The 21,757-nt window shown below is 33.9% G+C and overlaps 1 protein-coding gene across 1 annotated transcript in view; it reads right to left on the bottom strand.

Moving 5' to 3' along the window:
• LOC143223997 (KICSTOR subunit 2-like) overlaps positions 1-10,736 on the bottom strand; it is a 39,871-nt gene extending 29,135 nt beyond the window's left edge. Inside the window, exons 1-2 of the mRNA XM_076452463.1 lie at positions 10,683-10,736; positions 580-661 (exon numbers count right to left, since the gene is read on the bottom strand). Coding sequence (XP_076308578.1) covers positions 580-661; positions 10,683-10,736 — 136 coding nt within the window. The remainder of the gene's footprint in view (positions 1-579; positions 662-10,682) is intronic.
• Positions 10,737-21,757: the final 11,021 nt, after the last annotated feature.

Below are 21,757 nucleotides of genomic sequence, written 5' to 3'. Positions count from 1 at the left end.
AACTAAGAACTTTTATAGGTCTTAATCCAGAGATAAACCTTGTATCCTTTCTTTCACAATAGTGTCACCACGTGACTGGCCATTCATAACATTTACCAAGTGGAACATACAGACACCAACTTTCTATTTAGCTAGCAAAAGGACTCTGTAATGTTTTCAGTTCCAAAGTACGTGTTACTTACTATGAGAAAAACAGAGACATAAAGTAAAATAAAGTTAAACAATTTCGACGATTTATTGAAACATGTGTCTTAAAATGTCAAGACTGCATAGAAATAAATAAATAACTCACAAAAGTAAAAAAAAATTAAACATGAATAAAGATGGCTCAAACGCACATGATATTTTTGCATATTACCTTGTATCTTATTGATCTTCAGCCATCAAACAAATTTAACTTAAACCCAATGAACTTTAAACTCGTGACGTGGTCAAAAAGCATGTATGTGTGGGAGTTTTCTTATAGCAAAGCCACATCGTATTATCTACTGACCGCACTGAGGGGAATCGAACTTCTGATTTTAGCGGTGGACATCCGTAAACATAACGCTGTACTCACGATGGACGGTCAAAAAGAACCTTGGTTTTTGTTTTCATAAGTATAAGCCACATGGACGACAAAAACCTTCATCAAAGAACCCCAAAACTCAGCTATGGAATCCTAAAAAAGAAGTGAAAGAAAAATTCCTTTAGTCATAGCTTAAAACACATACAACATATAGCAATAATGAGAAACCATTTAACTATAATTTTTAGTCAATACAATAGTCATAAAATAAACACACTGTGATCTAAATTTAAAATGTAATACCACGATAAAGAAAATTCTTTAACAATGAACCAAATAAAAATACCATTTAACAAAGAAATATATAATAATACCCTTTAAGACGGGAAACACTACATAATTATATACCTACGAAGACCAAAATATCATTTAATATACAATGAATACCTGCCCTCCTCCAGAAAATGGTGACCAAATATACTACATAAACTAATGAGATAATGAGAAAGAGCGGAACAGAACAAAACCACTGAACAAAGATCATCTATCCAGTTAGAAAGAGGCAGTCTAGTTATTCTAATATGTTAACCGAAGTTAAGGATGGAGGACAAAAAGACTTCCAATTCCGATTTTTTTTTTTTAATTTTGCTCAAAGCTACACCAGGGCTATCTGTACTAGCTGTCTCTAACTTAGCAGTGTAAGACTAAAGGGAAGACAGCTAGTCATCACCACTCACCGTCAACTCTTGGGCTACTCTTTTGCCAACGAATAGTTGGATTGACCGTCACATTATAACGCCCCCACGGCTGAAAGGGCGAGCATGTTTGGTGTGACGGAAAATTGAACTCGCTATCCTCGGATTACGAGTCGAGTACCTTAACCACCTGGCCATGCCGAGACAAAAATATGTGACTAGTACACTTTTAATAAACAGCCGTTCAATTAAGTCACAGTGTGTATTTTCCTATACCAAAGCCACGTCGGGCTATCTGCTGAGTCCACCGGGAGAAATGGAACCTCTGATTTTAACGTTGTAAATCCGTAGACTTACCGCTGACCAGCGGGAGACAAAGGGCGAGCATGTTTGGGGCGACTGGAAAAAAGAAACAAACTGTAATCATAACTCGATGCAAGTATAAAAAGCCTTTAAAAATATAAACCTGTAGGTATTACAGTTTTCGTCTTATTTTATAGAGGTTTTTAAACCTCTCACTCATTTCTAGGGCTAACAGAGAAATAGATCGATTTAATAAAAAAAGTGGTGGAGTTTACTTTCACTAGGCCTGATAGTTAAGATGCTCGACTCCAAATCTTCTGGTTGCAGTCTCAATTTTCACATCAGAAAATGTTCACCCTCTTATTCATGGGGGCATTATTATGTATTGATCAATCCTACTATTCCATTAGAGTAACAGTAGGTATTGAGTAGCTTCCTTCTCTTTAAATTATCACTTCTAAATTAAGAAGTTAGCGAAGATAGCCTTCGAGTAACTTTGAGCGAAAATCCTTAAACAAAGAAATCATTTTCATAATTGCTGATTTGATATGCAAATTGATATTAAACCAATATTGTTTAATATGTGTCAATATTAAAGGGAGAAGATGGGTGGGCCAGAAAATATATCTTTAGAATGTCATTACAATTTGGTACAATGAAATGATGTCTGTAATTTTTAAAAAGACAAGATGTGTCGGTTAGAAAATATTCATTTTTAAATATCATCAAAACTTGGCTTCTAAAATAAAATGCATTATTATTGTAGGGCAAGATAGATGTACCAAAAGTGTACATGTTTGAAAAGTCTACTATTCTCTCGAGATTTTACTTGTAAAAAAAACCAAAAATCAACAAATCTTGAACTTTACAAATATAGTTAAAAGTCTTAAATATTTTATGAAAGATGTCAAGGTGTTATTGTTGTGCAATTGGAATATTTGACGACTGATAAGCAAGACCCTTAGAATTATTTCTTTCTCAATGGTTCTTTTCCTCTGGATAAGCAAAGAGATTCAAACCAGCTGACAGCAAGAAAGAATTTCTAAAGAAATAGACAGAAGTGAAATCTTTGAAATTCGAGATTATCAAATTAGAAATCTTAAACCCTTTAAAATTAATGCATAAACATAATATAACCCTTTTATAATGTGTCATTAATTACACGATTGAACCAAACAAAACAAATGTGTTGGCCAGAAGATTTCCTTACGATTCGGTTTCAAAAAGATTGCCAATGATAATTCATTTGCAATTCTTCTTTAAAAGCTAAATTAAGTTATTAATGCTATATAATATGTAAAAGTCCATAGATATGTTCGAGAAAGTATGCTTTTGTTTACAAGTATTTAGACTAAAAGATGTAGTTTTTGTCTCGGTATCAGTAATTACTCTTCTAACTTTCGCAACAGAGTAGGTGGAACATGTCAGTCTTAGAAGTTATTAACATTAAAATATTCTAAAAGTTTATATGTAGTGTTTTCAGTGCACGTTAGTAATTAAGTATAAACAACTTTCCTTAAATACAAACTTGGTTTTGTAACATATTTAGGGACCAAGCTACTTTATGTCTGGTGGACGTATTATTACAATTAAAGCTTTTTACTTAAAAAGTATGCAACATGTAACAGACTTGATTTGATTAATTTTAACAAGTTTGTAAATATTATGCGAAACTTTACGTTACGTGGAACAAATAGCTGGGTCAAAGATTATAGGCTGAGGCCGTGTCTTCTTGTTTATAATTTCTAACCAGAGGAAGGTCTGACAGGGCAGTTGGATCGTAATTTTCAGATGTGGGGGCATTATAATGTGACAGTAAATCCTACAAGTTGTTGGTAAAAGAGGAGTCCGAGAGTTGGCAATAAGTGGTGCTGACTATTGTTACACAGTGGGCTATCAGTGTTCTTCGCCTTCACGGGTATCGAAACCCACTTTTTAGCGTTATAAGTCCGCAGACACAGCGCTAAGCCACTGGGGGACTTTGAAAAATTATTAAATGTAATTTTCAATGAATAAATAAAGTTTTAAAGAAAAAGTTATTATTTTAACTACATATAAGAATATTTTGAATAAAACTATTACAATTCGAACACTTAGAGATAATCAACATTCGGAAACAGTTTCATTTTTTGTAGTAGCTTGTTTGTTTGTTTCTTGAATTTCGCGCAAAGCTACACGAGGGCTATATGCGATAGCCGTCCCTAATTTAGTAGTGTAAGACTAGAGGGACGGCAGTTAGTCGTCACCACCTGGCCAACTCTTGGGCTACTCTTTACCAACGAATAGTGGATTGACCGTAACATTATAACGCCCCCACGGTTGAAAGGTCGAGCATGTCTGGTGCGACTGGGATTCGAACTCGCGACCGTCGGACTACGAGTCAAACGCCTTAACCCACCTGGCCATGCCGGGTCCCTATTGCACTGAGTTAATTGCATAGAATTTCAGACAGTGCTGAGAGAATATTGAGACACTACAACACCACAGCATCTAGCGGTTATAGACAAATTCTTACTTCATTTTTAAAATCAGTAACACCAAACTACCTTGACTATTGTTTGTTTTTGAATTTCGCACAAAGCTACTCGAGGGCTATTTGTGCTAGCCGTCCCTAATTTAGCAGTGTAAGACTAGAAGGAAGGCAGCTAGTCATCACCACCCACCGCCAACTCTTGGGCTACTCTTTTACCAACGAATAGTGGATTGACCGTTACATTGTAACGTCCCCACGGTTGAAAGGGCGAGCATGTTTAGCGAGACGGGGATGCGAACCCGCAACCCTCAGATTACGAGTCGCACGCCTTAACACGCTTGGCCATGTCGGGCCAACCTTGACTAACTCGAGTGTTATCATACACTCTTACTTCCATACACACACACACATATACAAACAGAAGCTTCCTGCTCAATTTATACTAAGAGATCCTCCGGTAGAACGTTTGTTAGAGCTCGTTTTTACAACGTTAAAATCCATGGTTCGATTCCTCGTGATGGACACAGCAGATAGCTTACTGTGGGCTTGTTCTGAAACGAATAAATACTAAGAGAAATAAGCAGTAAAAAATAGTAAAATTGTTGTTTTTTGTCTTCTCGTTGAAGAAAAGAAGCATGTAGTAACTATCTGGTAGATATTGATCTGAACTAGGGAATTCTGATGGTTTGAAAATACCAGCACGTGCATTAATATTTTTGATAACCTTAATGGCAAATTGCTCTCCAACAGGGGTAAGTGGAATATATGAAATGAAGGAATGATGTAGTGGTCTACAGTGTTAACCTTAATTTATTGACAGCTGGGGATTTGAATCTATCTCACTTCAGTAGAATCTTTATTTTCCGTTTCCATTCAGATAATAATTAAAGAAAAAAGTGTTGACTTTTTTTTTTAATTTCGCGTAAAGCTACTCAAGGACTATCTGCGCTGGCCATCACCACTCACTGCCAACTCTTGGACTACTCTTTTACCAACGAATAGTGGGACTGAAAGAGCGAGCATGTTTGGTGTGACGGGGATTCGAACCCTCTACCCTCGGATTACGAGTCGAGTGCCTTAACCACTTGGCCCTGTTAAATTAGGGACGACTAGCGCAGATAGCCCTCGAGTAGCTTTGCGCGTGAAATAAAAAAAAAACATACAAACACATCTGATATTATATACCTATTAATATACATATAAAAGGTTTTGATCAGATGTTATGTACCTCAATACCTTGAGTTTAACTCTATCAGTTTACTCTAACCTTTCAGTATCGGTGCGAATTGATGCTCTCGTAATAAAACACTGTGTTGATCTGGCAACACTTGAGGTAGAACTCTGTTGATGCCATAAACACAATTAAGGCAAGTGTAACAAAAATATAAATTTCTGAACCTGTTTACGTATAAATAAGTTTTGATTAGGAGATTAAGTTCATAACCCAACGAAAAGAATTCAGTAATCACTCTGTTTTGGTAAACATTGTGGGCATAATTCTCTTTCTAATAAAATAATTGTCAATATATTTTTCTCTGGTCACGTTTCGTTTCGCGGAAGGATACATGAGGTTTGACATTTTAATCTAAGTAAACAATCTTTAGTATTATTTTGTATGTGGTCAATATCATAATACGCGTTTCATTAAAATAAATGTTACTTTAAGATTTTCTGGTTTATAACACCTTAAATGGGGAGGAACGACTTTATTCAAAGTTACAGTATTAATTCAAAATAAGATTGACGAAAAGTTTAACTAGATGGCTCTGTCGTAGCTCAGAAACATCGGCAACAGGTCAGTGAAAAGGGGGTGTGACTTATATTATTTTAATCTTATTTTTATATGATTCACCCTATAACTTTGTTTTATTCAAACCATCTCAATATATCTAAATAAATATATTCAGAAACTAAAACATTTCTAATCGTAATTATGCTGTGAGATATACTCATATTGTCAATTTTTTTTAATCTAAAAATGGATATGCTTTTATGAAAGACGAATGATTTCTTCATGTAATCAGACAAAAACAGTTTTTGTGTAGGAATAACAGTTATAGTCACCTGCAGTGTTTAAAGTGGATTGGGGGGAAGGGAGACTTGAAAAATGGCCCTCACGGAGTACAAAGGCAGTGTCTTGAGATGAAACTTACTATCGACATAAACCAAAAACGTTTTCTTGCGAAACAAGAGGTGTAAATAATAAATAAATATACAATATATATTTACAACAGTAGAACCGTTTATTATTTATTCAGTTTCAGCTCCGGTATGTCATTCAGCCCGTCTTTATTATTGTTTTCACTGGTATGCAAACTGACGTGGCCCGGGATGGCCAGGTGGTTAAGGCACTCGACTCGTAATCCGAGGGTCGCGGGCTAGAATCCCCGTCACATCAAACATGATCACCCTTTCAGCCTTGGGGGAGTTATAATGTGACGGTCAATCACGCTATTCGTTGGTGAAAGAGTATCCTAAGAGTTGGTAGTGAGTGGTGATGACTGGCAGCCTTCCCTCTAGTCTTACACAGCTAAATTAGGGACGGAGGGACGGATATGCAGATAGCCCTCGTGTAGCTTTGCGCGGAATTAAAAACAAACAAACAAACAAGCAAATCAACGTATACCGCTACACTTTGACCACTGGCAGAATTAATAAAACAACGAGTCATAGTTATTTATCTGTCTTTGTCGTCAATTTTGGATCTAACTGTGTAATTTGGAAATGATTCCAAAGCCAGTGCGTCTACTGATACCGAGGTTGTTAAATGAAATTAGCTACAATATTCACACAACCTGATAATTATAAAACGACCAATTCTACAGTATGAAACATTACAACTTCCACTATAAAATAATAAAAACTTCGACATTTCCTTTTTGCTACTACTGTATGCGTGTTACTTTGTTTTCAATTTCGCGCAATGCTACACAAGGGCTACCTGCGCTCGCCGTCCTTAATTTAACAGTGTTAGACTAGAGGGAAGGCAGCTAGTCATTACCACCCACCGCCAACGTGAGCTACTCTTTTACCAACAAATAGTGCTATTGACAATAACATTATAAAGCTCTCACAACTGAAAGAGCGAACATGTTTGGTGGGATGAGGATTCGAACTCGCAATCCTCGGATTACAAGTCGACTGCTGTTTTAAATTGTGAAAATGTAAAGTAAACATTTACGTTGTTCTGATTTGTTGCATGTTCACGACAAATTAGAAAAAAGCAACTAATCGGAAGAAAAACAGCCACATAAAGGAAGTACCAATGTTCATCTCTCGATTTACTTTTTAACGTGCCCCGGCACGGCCACGTGATCAGGGCGCTCGATTCTTAATCTGAGAGTCGCGGGTTCGAATCCCCATTCCACCAAACATGTTCGCTCTTTCAGTTGTGAGAGCTTTATAATGTTATTGTCAATCGCACTATTTGTTGGTAAAAGAGTAGCTCAAAGTTGGCGGTGGGTGATGATGACTTGTAACGTTCCATCTAGTCTTACACTGCTAAATTAGGGATGGCTAGGACAGATAGCCCTCGTGTAGCTTTGTGCAAAATTAGAAACAGACAAACTTCTAAAGTTTAAATATATTTAATAATGCAAATATATTTATATTTCCGAGAAAGACAACAAACAGCTACATAGAAATGTGTATTATTATTATTTTGCTTTACGTTTCGGTTTGCATCTCTTTATGAAATTTCTTGAGATTTACAGGTTACAATTTTTTTTTTATTCTTAGGGATTGATATTGTTGCAGGCTGTTATTTATTTAAAAAAGATATAGACGTTTATATTGTTTGTTTTTTAGAAGGATACTTACATCACATGATGTTCATTTTTTCAAATTCAGGAAACGATTTAAACAATATAAAACACGTATTAGAAGAGATTAGAAAAGTTTATTATTTGGTTAGTGAGTCTGGCTTGGTTGATTGACGTTTGAGCCAACAAGTTAACTGGCGAGTTGGGCCTGGCATGGCCAAGCGTGTTAAGGCGTTCGACTCGTAATCTGAGGATGGCTGGTTATCGAATCCCAGTCGCACCAAACATGCTCGTCCTTTCAGCCGTGAAGGCGTTATAATGCGACTGTCAATCCCACTAATCGTTGGTAAAAGAGTAGCCCAAGATTTGGCGGTGGGTGGTGATGACTAGTTGCCTTCCCTCTAGTCTTACACTACTAAATTAGGGACGGCTAACGCAGGTAGCACTCGAGTAGCTTTGCGCGAAATTCAAAAACAAAACAGTTAACTTTCTCAACGCCATACGTTTTGAAGTTCGGCTTTTAACGAGTACTAGGGATACGAGAAGTACGATACAATTAAAAATATTAAAATTTTCTTGTGAGGTAATTTTATATTTAGTTATATGGGAATTGTACAAGTTATAAAAGTAGAAGTAAAAAATATTATAATTGAATTGAGTGGAACTGTCTCCTACCCTTCAGTGGTACAGTGGTAAGCCTGAAGGCTTATTGTGCTAAAAAGCGGGTTTCGATACTTGTGGTCGGTGTAGCACAGATAGCCCTTTATGTAGCGTTATGCTTAACTTCAAGTATCCAGCTGGTACAGAGGTAAGTCTATGGATTTACAACGTTAAAATCAGCAGGTTCGATTTCTCTCGATGGACTCAGCTGATAGCCCGATGTGGCTTTGCTATAAGAAACACACACAATTAGCTTCAAACAAATAAACATTTTAACCGAATAATATAAAAACGTACCAATCCAACAATAAAAAAATTGTGTTATAAATAGGATTGTTATGTTAAAAAAGCAGAATCAAACTTTACCATCACTATAAATGTTTCTTTGTTTGTTCTTTAATTTCCGCAAACCTACACGAGAGCTATCCGTGCTAGCTGTCCCTAATTTAGCAGTGTAAGACTAGAGGGAAGGTAACTAGTCATCTCCACCTACCGCCAACTCTTGAGCTACTCTTTTACTAACGAACAGTAGGATTGACAGTCACATTATAACGCTCCCACGGCTGAAAGGACGAGCATGTTTGGTGCAAGGGGGTTCGAACCCGCGACCTCGGATTACGACTCGAACGCCTTAACCCACTTGGCCATGCCGGGCCTACACTATGAATGCTCAAAGCGAGAACATAAATTTCCTGGAAATGATGAAAAGTAACAGTGAAAAAACAATCAAGAAAGTTTCTTTTTAGTGCATTTGTTTATTTCCGCTCTAGCAAGTGCGAGAATTAAACCCATCATTTTAGCGTTGCAAAAACTTGCCATAGACTCACTAGGGAGCAGATCAAGAAGGAATAAAAGTGTGTGTGTATGTGTGTTTTCTTATAGCAAAGCCACATCAGGGTATCTGCTGAGTCCACCGAAGAATGAGACAGAAAATTAAAAGAAGATAAAGAACGAATGTTACAGTGGATTAAAGGAAGACGAAGAAGAAAGAGTAAGAAATTACAAGCACGAGATATGAGATTTAGAAACATATGTGAGCCTCTACCATTCTGATGAAGACAAGATGCAAAAAATCGTAGGAAATGTATAGAAGTATTATAACAAATTAAACAAGTATGGATAATGGTTTCCACTGGTCCAGCGGTGTGTCTGAGTACTCACATTGCTAGAAACTGGGTTTCGATACCCATCGTGAGCAGAGCACAGACAGCTTATCATGCATCTCTGATCTTAATTCAAAATAATCAACCAACCAAAGTACAGATCAATGTTAGTAACAATCAATGAAACCACAAGAAATATGCAGAAGAGCACCAATGAAATAAAGACGAACATCAGCATCCCGATAAAACATCTAGAAATTGAACTGGCGAACACAAGGACTAAACTAGCCACACCTCTATTTACATCCGTTTAAAACTTTCGTCATCACATATAATTAGCTTTGGAATACACAAAAGGATAACCAGTCCTGTAATAAACTATTACAACTATTGTTTCACCACATGTGAGCACAGAATCTTCCTGGAGTGTTTCAGCTGTATCACTACTCATCCAAATATGGAATTTAGCATGCTATTTCAGTCCAACGGATTATGGTGGAAATGTACTGTGACACGTTAGCCACGGTCCGGAATAATTTTCTCGGTAAATGAATGGCATAGGGAACAAAGAGCCATTAATCTTAATGGATGTTTGCAAGGATCAGCTTTAACAATATTAAGTAACTTTCCAAAAATAGTGTCATAACAACTATATCACGTTAATGGCCGCCTTATCAAACAGGTTTGGGGTGTTACATCAGAAGGAAGTTTCTAAAGCAAAATTTAGAAGCAGCGTAAAAAGGAATGACGAAAATTTAGTTGAAGTTGTTAAAAATGTAAGAAGGTTTATCCAATTATCTTATCCAGATTTTTCACATAAAATAATGGATTCGTTGGCACGTGACCAATTCATAGATGCTATGGTGTATGAGGATATGCGATATAGACTAAAGCAAACTAAGTGTAACTCTCTAAAAAAAGCCTTGTGTTTAGCGATGGAACTTCAACTAACTAAATCTATGTATAAACAATTAAAAGCACCATGCTCGAATTAAGGGTCAAATAGTATGGAAATGACAACTACCTATAATGGAAGTCAAGAAAAACTTAAAAATTAGTTAGAAAAGCAGTTATTTGGAATTGAAGAGATGTATGAAAGAAACATTAGAGTTTAAACTTCTATTTAAAAGGGCACATTGAGAGGAACTGTAAGGAAATACTGTGAGAAATAATACTTACTTCCAAAAATATTCCAAAAACGAGACTACTATAAGTGTGGGGAAACACGGACATTACGTACGAAGTTGTGACAAACTAACAGACGATAATAAACTAAGAAATGTTATATATAGGATGAGTCCCAGAACCCAAAACTACCAAAGGTACAACAAAGAGCCAAACAGTCATCGCAAAACGGCAATAAAGGCAAAAGTCAGATCAATATGAGATAAAACGACTTTATTATTTCAACAAATGAGTCCAAAGGTTAATAGAATTATTGATGGAAAACCTTGCAACATTTTAATGGATAACTGTCTTTGTTTAAGCAGATTTGGTAATGAAAGCTCAAGGGTTGTCCACAAAAATAACACAAGAAAATCTAAACTTAATTGGTTATACATTCAATCAAGAGGAAAGTAAGACGTCACCCTTTTTGAGCAGCACAATGTTTGTGTAACTGACCCTGAGCAAGAGTGCACATTGGAAATATACCGCATATAGAAACAAAGATATGACGTTAACTAGTTTCAAATGCAGTTACACCAACAAAGGTTGGATTTTAGTGACAACAAGGATTGAAGATATCCAGCCCACAGTAGTAAAGAGCAGCGTCTATGAAACTGATAGCTCAAACCAAAGCTAAACTAATATTATTTTCATTTAAGGTACAGCGACTGCATAAGAATCACCTGGTTAACTTCAAAAAAGACTTTGGAAGAGGTAAAACAATTAGCTGAAGAGTCTGAGATTACTGTCGAGACTATGTCTACAATGCTATCATGGATGGTGCCAGTGGATTATCTCAACCAGGCAATATTTTGGTTATTGTACCGTTTAGAGACAGTAAACCATAAGAAGGTCTTGATTAATGCTTAGTGGAGCCCTAATTCTTGGTAATATTTGAGAATAATAGAAATAACAGCTCACTCTCGCCTCTATTTGTACTAATCATGACGTTTTTTGTATATATATTTAGGTGGCTGGCGAGTCCCCAAACCCAGGTTTATGTGATCTACATTAATCGGGTAATGTTCATAAGAAATAAGATTTATTTTTATTAAAGGTTTTATTATACTAATGTGTTTCACACAATTAATGATTTTATGTTTATATTTGTCGTTAATTATCAGTTATTTTGTTGTTAAGTTCTGATGTTTAAGTTCAATGTGCCATTCTTTTATTTGTATAATAGGATTTTTCAAAGGATTTTAAAATCTGGAGATGAAGTCAGTTTCATAAGATATGTTGTGGTTTTATTCAAATTTAGATATTTGCATTGTTTTATCTAGAAAGAGTTTTTATATGTCACTTGATGATTGCATAACCTAAAAATCAACAGGACAGTGGAGAATTTACGGATTAACAACGCTAAAATCAGGGGTTCAGTCCACTCGGAGGACACAATAGATAGTCCAATGTGGCCTGGCTATAAAAAAAACATAAGTACACACATGTTTATGAAAGTGTTTGAATTATACATAAAACATGTTAGAAGGGATTAGAAGAAATTATTGGATGATTAGTTCATTGGTTCATTTTTAAACCAGCTAGTTAGTTAATTCAACGCTGTAAATTTTGAGTTTTTGTTTTGAATGAAGTACCTGATATACGAGAAGTACCGTGTGTCTGAGAAGATTAACAATTAGATGGGATGTCTATTTAAAGGTTACATGCAAGAGGAGTTTTAGCATTAACTAAAGCACAGGTTTCCTGTCTTCTGAGGAAGGACTGTCTTTAGTTACTTTGGATGTGTAGTATGATGACTCAAACGCTGGACTTTGTATTCTTCTTTTTTTTTTAACTTTATTTTCTAAAGTATATATTTATGGTAAATATGTTAATATTACATATGGTTATCTCTAATTTTGAACTAGTGAAAAGAAGAAAAGCAGCTAGTCACCATTCATACTGCTTCCAAATGGCAAAGCGGATGTCTCCAGAAGTACAAAGCTAGAAACTGGATTGCGATATCCGTGATGAGCTGAACACAGATAACCCTTTGTATAGCTTTGTGCTTAACTTCAAACAAACAAACTATCTACGCTAAGAAACTGGCTGTTAGCAAAGCTTAAAGTACAGGGAATATTTTGTGATGTCGCACCAATTCGAATCCAGTTTTTGTAAAATACTTTACATAGCTGTTCACTTATGTCGCCATTTTTATTTCTTAGTTACCATCGCCAAGAAGGCCATGAACAATGCTACAGAAACAAGTAACAGACAATTTTTAACATTCACAACAGTCATTTTTAGTTTACTGTAAATCTATGGTGGTTTTAATTTCCACAAACCCTCTTAAAAACTGATATTTGTCATTATTTCTATAAAGTATAATGTATTAAATTCCAGGGTTTAACAAAAAATCTTTTAAAATCTAGATTTAATTATGTTATGTTACTAGTTGCAATTTTTTTTAGAAGAAAAGTATCCAAGATAGATTACTAACTCGTGCATAAACAATTATTTGATGTTACTAGGATGAACAAAGGAGAATTAAAAAAACCTACGATGTTAGAGTGAATATACATGTACATGTATCGATTCTAACTTCAAAATCACTGAATATTCTACTAACTTTAGGACTTTAATGGTGCGGGTTGGTTTTATTATGCTACCATAAACGACTTAAATTATTTTAAATGGATATAAATCAAAATTTGAATTCTGCTGATGAATTTAAACATTAATATTTCGACAAAATGTTTTTGTCATATATGAATATTTACTAATGTCGTTTGGTTTAGTTTACTTACCATTTTCATGCGGTTCTGGTGTCGGAGCTGACGAGCCTAATTCGAATCCCTGTCATACCACAAAACATTTCCAGAATGCTACGTTGTGAGTACATTCTAATAGTGACTTCCTCTCGGTGGACTCGTCAGATAGCCCGATGTGGCTTTGCTATAAGAAAACACAAATACACACTCTAATAGTGACAGGAAATCTCTTATGGTGGGTGATAACGTGATGCTGACTAGCTGACTTCCCTCTGGTTAGTAGTTCAAAATTAGGGACGTTGGTAAATATCTCAGTATCTTTATCATAAATTCAAAATACGTATTGATATTTTAGTTACAGAACTATCTCAAAATGAACTAATGAATTCAAACACATTTGGATAAAACCAATCATCTTACGTTTGTCAGTAAACAGAATTCACTAACGATAAACAACTTTAAAACTGTTCGATTTATTAATTAAAAAATAAAAATAACGTTGATATCTACAAAGCTACTGTAAGGTTTGAAAATATTTACTGGTAAGTTTCTAAATAAATTTCAAATAAAACTTGAAGACATCCTAAACAACACAAACATATGTAAGTAGGTGATTTCATCATGTTGAATAATCTATACACTCTTCATATATCCAAGTTATTTCCCAACCGAATTTAAAGGTAATAAAATCATAAAAAGTATCTTTGAATCTATCCTAGTTTGTCTCCTTTCGTGTGATAATATTTATGACAAGTCCAAAACAGCGCATAAAATACCTTAGTAAAAAAATAGTGTTAAACTGCACATGGCGAAAAATATTAGTTCGTTGTATGGTTTGTGCACTTATATTGCACAGCGTGTTGAAAATACTGGTACAAAGTTTAACATAGTAGAATGGGAGATACGACCATACTGCACATCGTCTGTAATCGTATTATCAGTGAGTTATATGGACGCAATGCTTAGCACAGGTTAATGGGAAATAACGTCATATTGCGTAATGAGCTATTTATACACTCTTGTAACGTATTTGTAAAAATGACATATAATTAAAGTGTGGTTTAAAAATCCTTACATAATGTACAGCTATATTGTTCGTTTGAGAGTAAACAGCATATTAAATATATATCATAACTTGCGCCTAAGTATGGCATATACGCCCTTAACTGAAAGCAGTTGAAATATTTCGCTGTCATTTAGCTCTTGGGTGCTAAAATTCTGAAACTGAATTTCAAAAGTTTATTACTCTAGTCTTTAAGACACATCTCACGGTCATAACTGGTCATGTATGTGGTAGTTTGTTTAAATACATGAATAATAGTTTCTTCTTATTTATCGTGCCACATGGTATGGGTATAAATAAAATTATTGTCATAAACCAAGTGATAAATTACAACATGTTTTTTACAAATATTTCAGCCAAATTTCTGGAGATATTCTAGAAATTTACTTCAATGGCATAAAGAAAAAAAAATGCTAATGTTCTTTCTCTGCTTTTATTATGAAGTTTTTGCCCTAAACCACCAGAGCTAAGCCTGCCTTGTACGTAGCTGGCTCTCGTCAATCACCTCATATACGAACTGAAGATCGAGTTTTATGATGATAATTATGATTAATTTCACAATGTTCAATGTTTTCGGTTTTAGTGATCCTGCACTTTAACGTGAAATAATGAAATATTTTTGCTTTCGGGTGTAATAATAATGATTGTTAGAAGTAATATTACCCTGGTTTCCTATAGAAGGGTTACTGCAACGATCCAAAATATGATGTGTAAATGTTGAAGGAATGTAAATTATGCAATTTCCGGCGCAGACAAGACCTCGTCCGTGAAGTTAGTACACTTTACTTTTCGACTTTAGTTTTAAAAGAGAAGAAAAAAAAAAGCTAAAAGCAATAAGCTCTTTTGCTGTTTGTCAGTAAAATTTCATGGTAATATTGGTGCTAGGGGTCTGTATCTGTCGTTAAATGACGACTAGGCCTCATTTTAGATCGAGGACACTGAAAGATATAAGTTCCAACATATACCAGTCAATATTGACTTAACTGTAATAAAGTTAATTTTCTTCGGTCGACATGCACACGTCAAAAAGCCTTTATGGATATGATTCTTTAATCTAGAAATCTGCCAGTCTGTCTTACTCAGTTCATATGTATTTTGTGGGAATTCGAAAGTCCTTAAACCAAGGATATTTAGTAAATGGAGAAATAAAGTTAATTATGGCCACATTCGTAATTAGTAAATCAAAGATGAAGTCTGATAGCGCATATACTTTCTTTTTGAAACATTTTCTACCATAACGAGATGATACAACATTTAATGTTTGAACTTTTTGAAAAAAAAGACAAAAACGAATGTATAAACTTTCTTAACTTTCAAGCATGAGCTTGTACGTGAAAAAAAAAATGTATGTATTTGTACCAATCTAAGAAATTACAGTCTTCTCAGGTGGAAGTGGGGTTTACGAAAATTTAAGAAATCAACGAGTTAATTTTAAGAGATCCTACACCAACAAAAAATGAAAACCAAGTTGGTCTTTGATTTATTGTATACATATACTGATATATGAAAAGAAACAATTTTTAATTTTTGTTTATACAACTGGTATGAAAAACAAGCACTTTTAACTATTTGTTTACGTTACCGATGTAAGAAAAACCCTCTCTATTTAAATTATTAATATGGAAAAACCAAATACATTTTAACTCTCTGTTTACGCTACTGAAATGGAAAAAAAAAAAAAGGTTTTCTTGCTCTCTGTTTATAAGCTTACATATTGTCATAGACTAACAACTAATACATTAAGTAAAAAAATACATTTATTATAACAGTTTATAATTCAATAATTACAAAAAGATAACTAACTTTTCTAAGTATGAAATTATGTTGAAGATTGTTAAAATATAGATATCACATCGCGAGCTGTTACATACGTACAAATTACATAGATTACTGTCTAGACAAAACAGAAACTTGATTTGTAAAATAGCTGTTAATAAATAAAAAGACAACTCAAATAATTGCACCTTTGTTAAAGTTTTAGGCTTAAGTTAATCTCCAGTTAAACTTGTACAGTATTATATCTTGATTAGAGCTTTGGTCTATAACTCTGAAATATAGAACATATTATTTAAAATTTAATATATATATTCTCAACTACCTCTATAATTCCATTAATATATTTTGTGGTATTAACAAGTGATACTAAAACATTTGAATATAGGTATACTTTTAAAAATATCTGGACGTATTAAACATATGCTATTAACATAGAATATCAGTAGAAGGAGTCACTAAGTTCCTCTCGTCCTAGTTTCTTATAGAACTCGGTCAGTCAACTAGGGTGTTACATGTACGTTCCTATGAGGAAGGTTGCTGTAACACAGAGCATACTGTATGGATATTAACAGTGACCTTTTCCGTTGGCGAGTCAGATGCTATTCAGGAATAAAACGTTTTTTCATTTGGAAGTGAAAGTGACCTTCAGTCACATTGGTATTACCTTTGTTTTAAGAAGAATGGTATTGTTGTAATTCGTATATTGTACCATGTTATCTTAACCATGAACATCAAAACTAGCTTAACCATTGGTTAATATAACATAGCTTATGAACTTCAAAATTTAGAACACTTTTCTTAAAATTACATATCTTCCAAGTAAAGCGCCACACACACTCTACATTTGCCTCTAACTTTGACTGTTATTTATGTCTTTGAAATAAATTTTTAACTGTGCAATTTATATCCAATCTTTTATTTTTTGCTTGAACACTGTTAAGATCGGAAAAAGTCTGGTTCCTGTTTCACAAGATATATTTTCGAGCAGGTCTGCTGTTATCCTGTTGTTTATACCCGTTTACTGGACGTTAGCTTGGTGAATCTGAAAATGCCACAATATTTTATCACCAATATAACCTATGGAATTTTTATATGTGTTTTAAGTATTTTATATAGTCGAAAAACAAGAAAAGCAACTACCATGTTTAGCTAAATAACAATAAAGTTAATACATCTATACAACCTCTGAACTAATTATAAGATTAGTCGAAGAAGCCGACACAAGTAGATTTATCACACTAACAAAAATTTGCAACGTAGAAACACTACAACTACAAATTATATAGAAAAATAAGTAAAACACAAACCTTATAAGTCCGCCACAATCAGTACAGTCAACACTGCGAGTAAAGGTGCTATACTTCTAAATTAAGTATTGAAACAAGAGAAACAACAACAATTTAAAAATCTACCACTTTAGTACAGAATACCAACATGCGACTTAATAACAATATATATTAACTATAGAACAGTGAATCTACAGAAGCTCTGGTTGTGTTAACAGCAGTTTAAATGATAATTAATCTAGTACTATTTAAATTGAACAAAACATTTCAAACCTTTCCCCTAATAACAAAATATTTGCAGAAAAGTGTATCCCTAATAAAATTGTAAATCCCTGGATTTACAATTCGGGATTTTTAAATTCAAAACTGTAAAATGGGTAGAACAAAACAAAATACTAAATATAAAACTGAAATTGAGAATCCTTCCCAAGATAACTGTGTGTAACTTGCATCAAATAAGAGACATCGCTACAACACTGAAAACTAAAGGTAAGGATATCCGATTGTGCCGCGCAAATCTATTAATAAAGAAAACACTGAAACGACCGAACAATAGTTTTGTTATTTCATTGTTTATGAAAGTTTAGCGACTTGTTCATATCTTTATTCATGGAAGTTTAGTGACTTGTTCATATCATTATTCATTGGAAGTTTATCGACTTGTTCATATCATTGTTCATGAAGGTTTAGTCACTTGTTCATATCATTGTTCATGAAGGTTTAGTGACTTGGTCGTATCAACAGAACAAGATATGGCTGATTAAAAATAGCGTATTTATGAAAAACAAATAAACCTAGAACTCATTTTATCTTCTTTAATTTAACAACTACTGCCCTGTGATATTTCATTGTTGCTACCCAAATAAATACATTTCTAATTATTTTGATGAAGTGTTATCATTTTTATCATCCCATTACCAACAAACTTATAACTATCGTCTTATTTCAGACCACAAGTTTGAAATACTAGAAAAAAAATGTAAAAAAGAACACTATTCCCTGTTAACTTACAAAAAAGAAGATTTTGCCCAGGAACATTTTTACTTTAAACTCTCGTGCTTTACCTTCCACACAAACTAAATTTTTCGTTTGCTTGAACTAATACTTATACTACAGCCTTCCATTTTAAAGAAACTATCAAATATATATCTTACGTGTTGTTATTTTTCCATTAAGTTGCAGAACGCTGATTTAGTTAGAGCATTGGACCGATACTCAAGATGTTCCGACGATGCTTTCAAGAAATAGTGGGAATAGCTTTAGTACATAAAGTAGAATATAATTTAATTTTTTGTACGTTCCTTTTACCTATATACTAAAGGTTTACAGTAAAGTTCCGATAGAACACTATATTTCCTTGACAACAACGTTTCAGTAAAAGATGAATATTTAAACGAAAGTGGACATTATAGAGATATCCGCAAAAACTGATGTTTTTATCCCCCTTTTCACTAAAATAAAATGTTTACACAGTGTTCCAGTCTTTTAAAGCTAGTTAATACTTTCATAGGCAAGAATGATCACAAACGAAAGATCTGAGATAGTGAACAATAATTTACAAAAAAGGCCTAGCGTATTTTTCCAGTGTTCTTATCAAATCTTTACTTCCTCATGCAATTAAGTTTTAAAGGGGAGAGGAAAGTTAAACATTCAAAACAATTGTCTCACAGCACTAAAAACTAAATCAATGATGTTATAATAGACTGTTCAAAATATTTTTAGATGACAAAATGTTTTCTCCACAAATTAATTTTAGGCCTACCAGAAACTCAAGAGATATATACAAATTAGTACTTTTGTAGCAAAGTTGATCAGTAACCTAACTTACACGAAACGTAAATTTTTAGGGTTGATAAACGATATAGATGAGTGACTTATATACGTACAACAATACTATACATTCCTTACCAATATTTAGTATGACAGAAGTGTATGAGCACATTCATTGTTTATACTACTACATGTCTTAGAAACGTATACATTTCCACGTTGGACAAACAGAGCACTTCTCTGATGTTCAGATATACGAGCTTCTAAACTTCATAATCAATAGCTACTAACAAGGAACAGAAAACACTTCTCCATCTTAGTGCTTAAATATGCATTTATTAACATGTTTAATGGAGAACATACGGAAACGTGTTCAATAATTTTATGTTATTGTTATAATTCTATGCATCGAACATTATGCATGAAGTCTAACACACTTTATTGTCTACGTTTATGCATTACAATATACCAACAGGTTGATTGACTGTCTAAAATATTTATACACTACGAAAAAAAACAAACCTTGTTACGCTAGAGTCACATACCTCGATGACAACACGTGGAGTGGATTGTACCTTTCATAGGGATTGTACCTTTCATACACTCTTCTTGTTTTCACGATGCTTAAAAGTCACATAAACAAATTTCAACCAAACTTGTTAAGTGTTTAATCTACATAAGAGAAAGTCAGGAGTGTTTATATATATATGTTGATTTGCAGTGTGGTTTCATTGCGTCTATGTAGAAATACTATACGTTGTTAAGAGTTCAAAAGGTGTATATTTGAATGTGAACTCTATAGTCAGACAGGTGAACTATTAGTTATCGGTTTTCTTCGTTTCATGCTGAATAAAAAAGTGAAGTAAATCATCCAGAAAGAAAGAAAAAAAATTAAAACATTATATTATGAATAACTAGTATCTGAATATTTTGATCACTTTTCACAATTTGAAAGGCTGACCAAATTATTTCAATGTCCAACATACTTTCGGGTATATACCTAGAAAACGCATACACTAGTACAAAAGATCTTCAATTTCGAGGTTTGATCCCTGCGGTTGGCACAGTATAGATAGCCTATAGTGCTGTTTTGTACTGAATAACAAGAAAACTATCGTTATCTAATAACAATATGTTTTACCTTTCCTTGCCATATTTCACTTCAAATCTAAAAGGGTTAATATTTGGTCATTTATATAGACTAATAACATACATAGGTCTATTAAAAACGTGCGAACCTAGTTTATAAGTACGCCAGTACGAAGAACGCCATAAATATTGAACATGATAAGTTATTTCCGAAAGTACCTCGATCATCAGAAATTATGCGCTTTTCATGTGGGCTATAAATGGTAAAACTAAGTTATCCTTGCCAGCATTTTTAGTTTGATTGATTTTAGAAGTTAAAAATGATGGCATAAAATAGCACATGAAAGAATCCAGCAAAACACCATTGCCTACAGGAAAAGTACAAATCAGGTTTTGACAAAAGAACAGACAAATAAAATGAAAGCATAAACTAATTTGTTTACAAAACATCAGACACGAAATTTTCCTTTTTGCTTTAAAAATTCATTTAATTTTTTGTACGATTTCTTTCTTATGATACAATTTAAATTCTAGCCTTTGTGCTCGGATAAATGCTTACTTCTGTTTATAAGGCTTCTCTTGTAAGGTGTTTTTTGAATGGCATTGAGCGTTATAAATTACGTTCGTTTTATATATATATATATTTCTTTTGGTGTTAACTTACGTCTCATGGTCCTCGTAAATTGGTTTGTACATATATTATTGTCTCGGAGCCACAAAACACCTGTTTGTATGCACAAACAAAAAAAATAAAAGAAATAAAAGCGATCAGTTGACGTCAAGTTTCCTTGTCGGGGATAAGGAGCTAATTAGACAGACACCGAGATTAATCTCGCCAAGCAGTGATTGGATGTCTATTGGAAACCCTTGGAGGTAATTACAACCGTATTTTGTGAGAATTGGAATAAGATTAGAAGTTAGGATTGGCTTCACTCTCTAATTAAGTGGCTGTAGGTTACAGAGATTGGTGCGGGTGGTTGGACAAAACAAAGTTCTAGAACCGTACATTTGTGTGGCTTCATTTTATTGGCTCATGCGTATAGCTTTAACTCTTCACTCAAGCGTGAATTGTCGTGGCTTTTTGGACAAACCTATTATCATTTCCATCTAATGTTTGATGATTTTAATTGTGTTTGTGAATTACGAAAAGCATCGAATCAGTTTCTTCAGTTTCAGGTATTACATCATTCACTTCGATTAAATAGAAAATGGTTTATGCAATAGTAAATCACACAAGTTCAAGGTTTAGGAAGGAGATGCATAGTCTTCTTCAGAAGGCATATAAATATACAACAACATTTAAAATTAGGCATAAAGTGTGTCTGTATACCTACGTGTCTCTCGTGTCTTATCTAGTTATTTTTCACATATCTCAGTAAAATATTCCCAACG

Source organism: Tachypleus tridentatus, chromosome 8, assembly GCF_004210375.1.
Source record: "Tachypleus tridentatus isolate NWPU-2018 chromosome 8, ASM421037v1, whole genome shotgun sequence".
Classification (NCBI taxonomy): domain Eukaryota; kingdom Metazoa; phylum Arthropoda; class Merostomata; order Xiphosura; family Limulidae; genus Tachypleus; species Tachypleus tridentatus.
The sequence above is the reverse complement of the archived record's forward strand: the minus strand, read 5'-3'. Positions and strand labels throughout refer to the sequence as shown.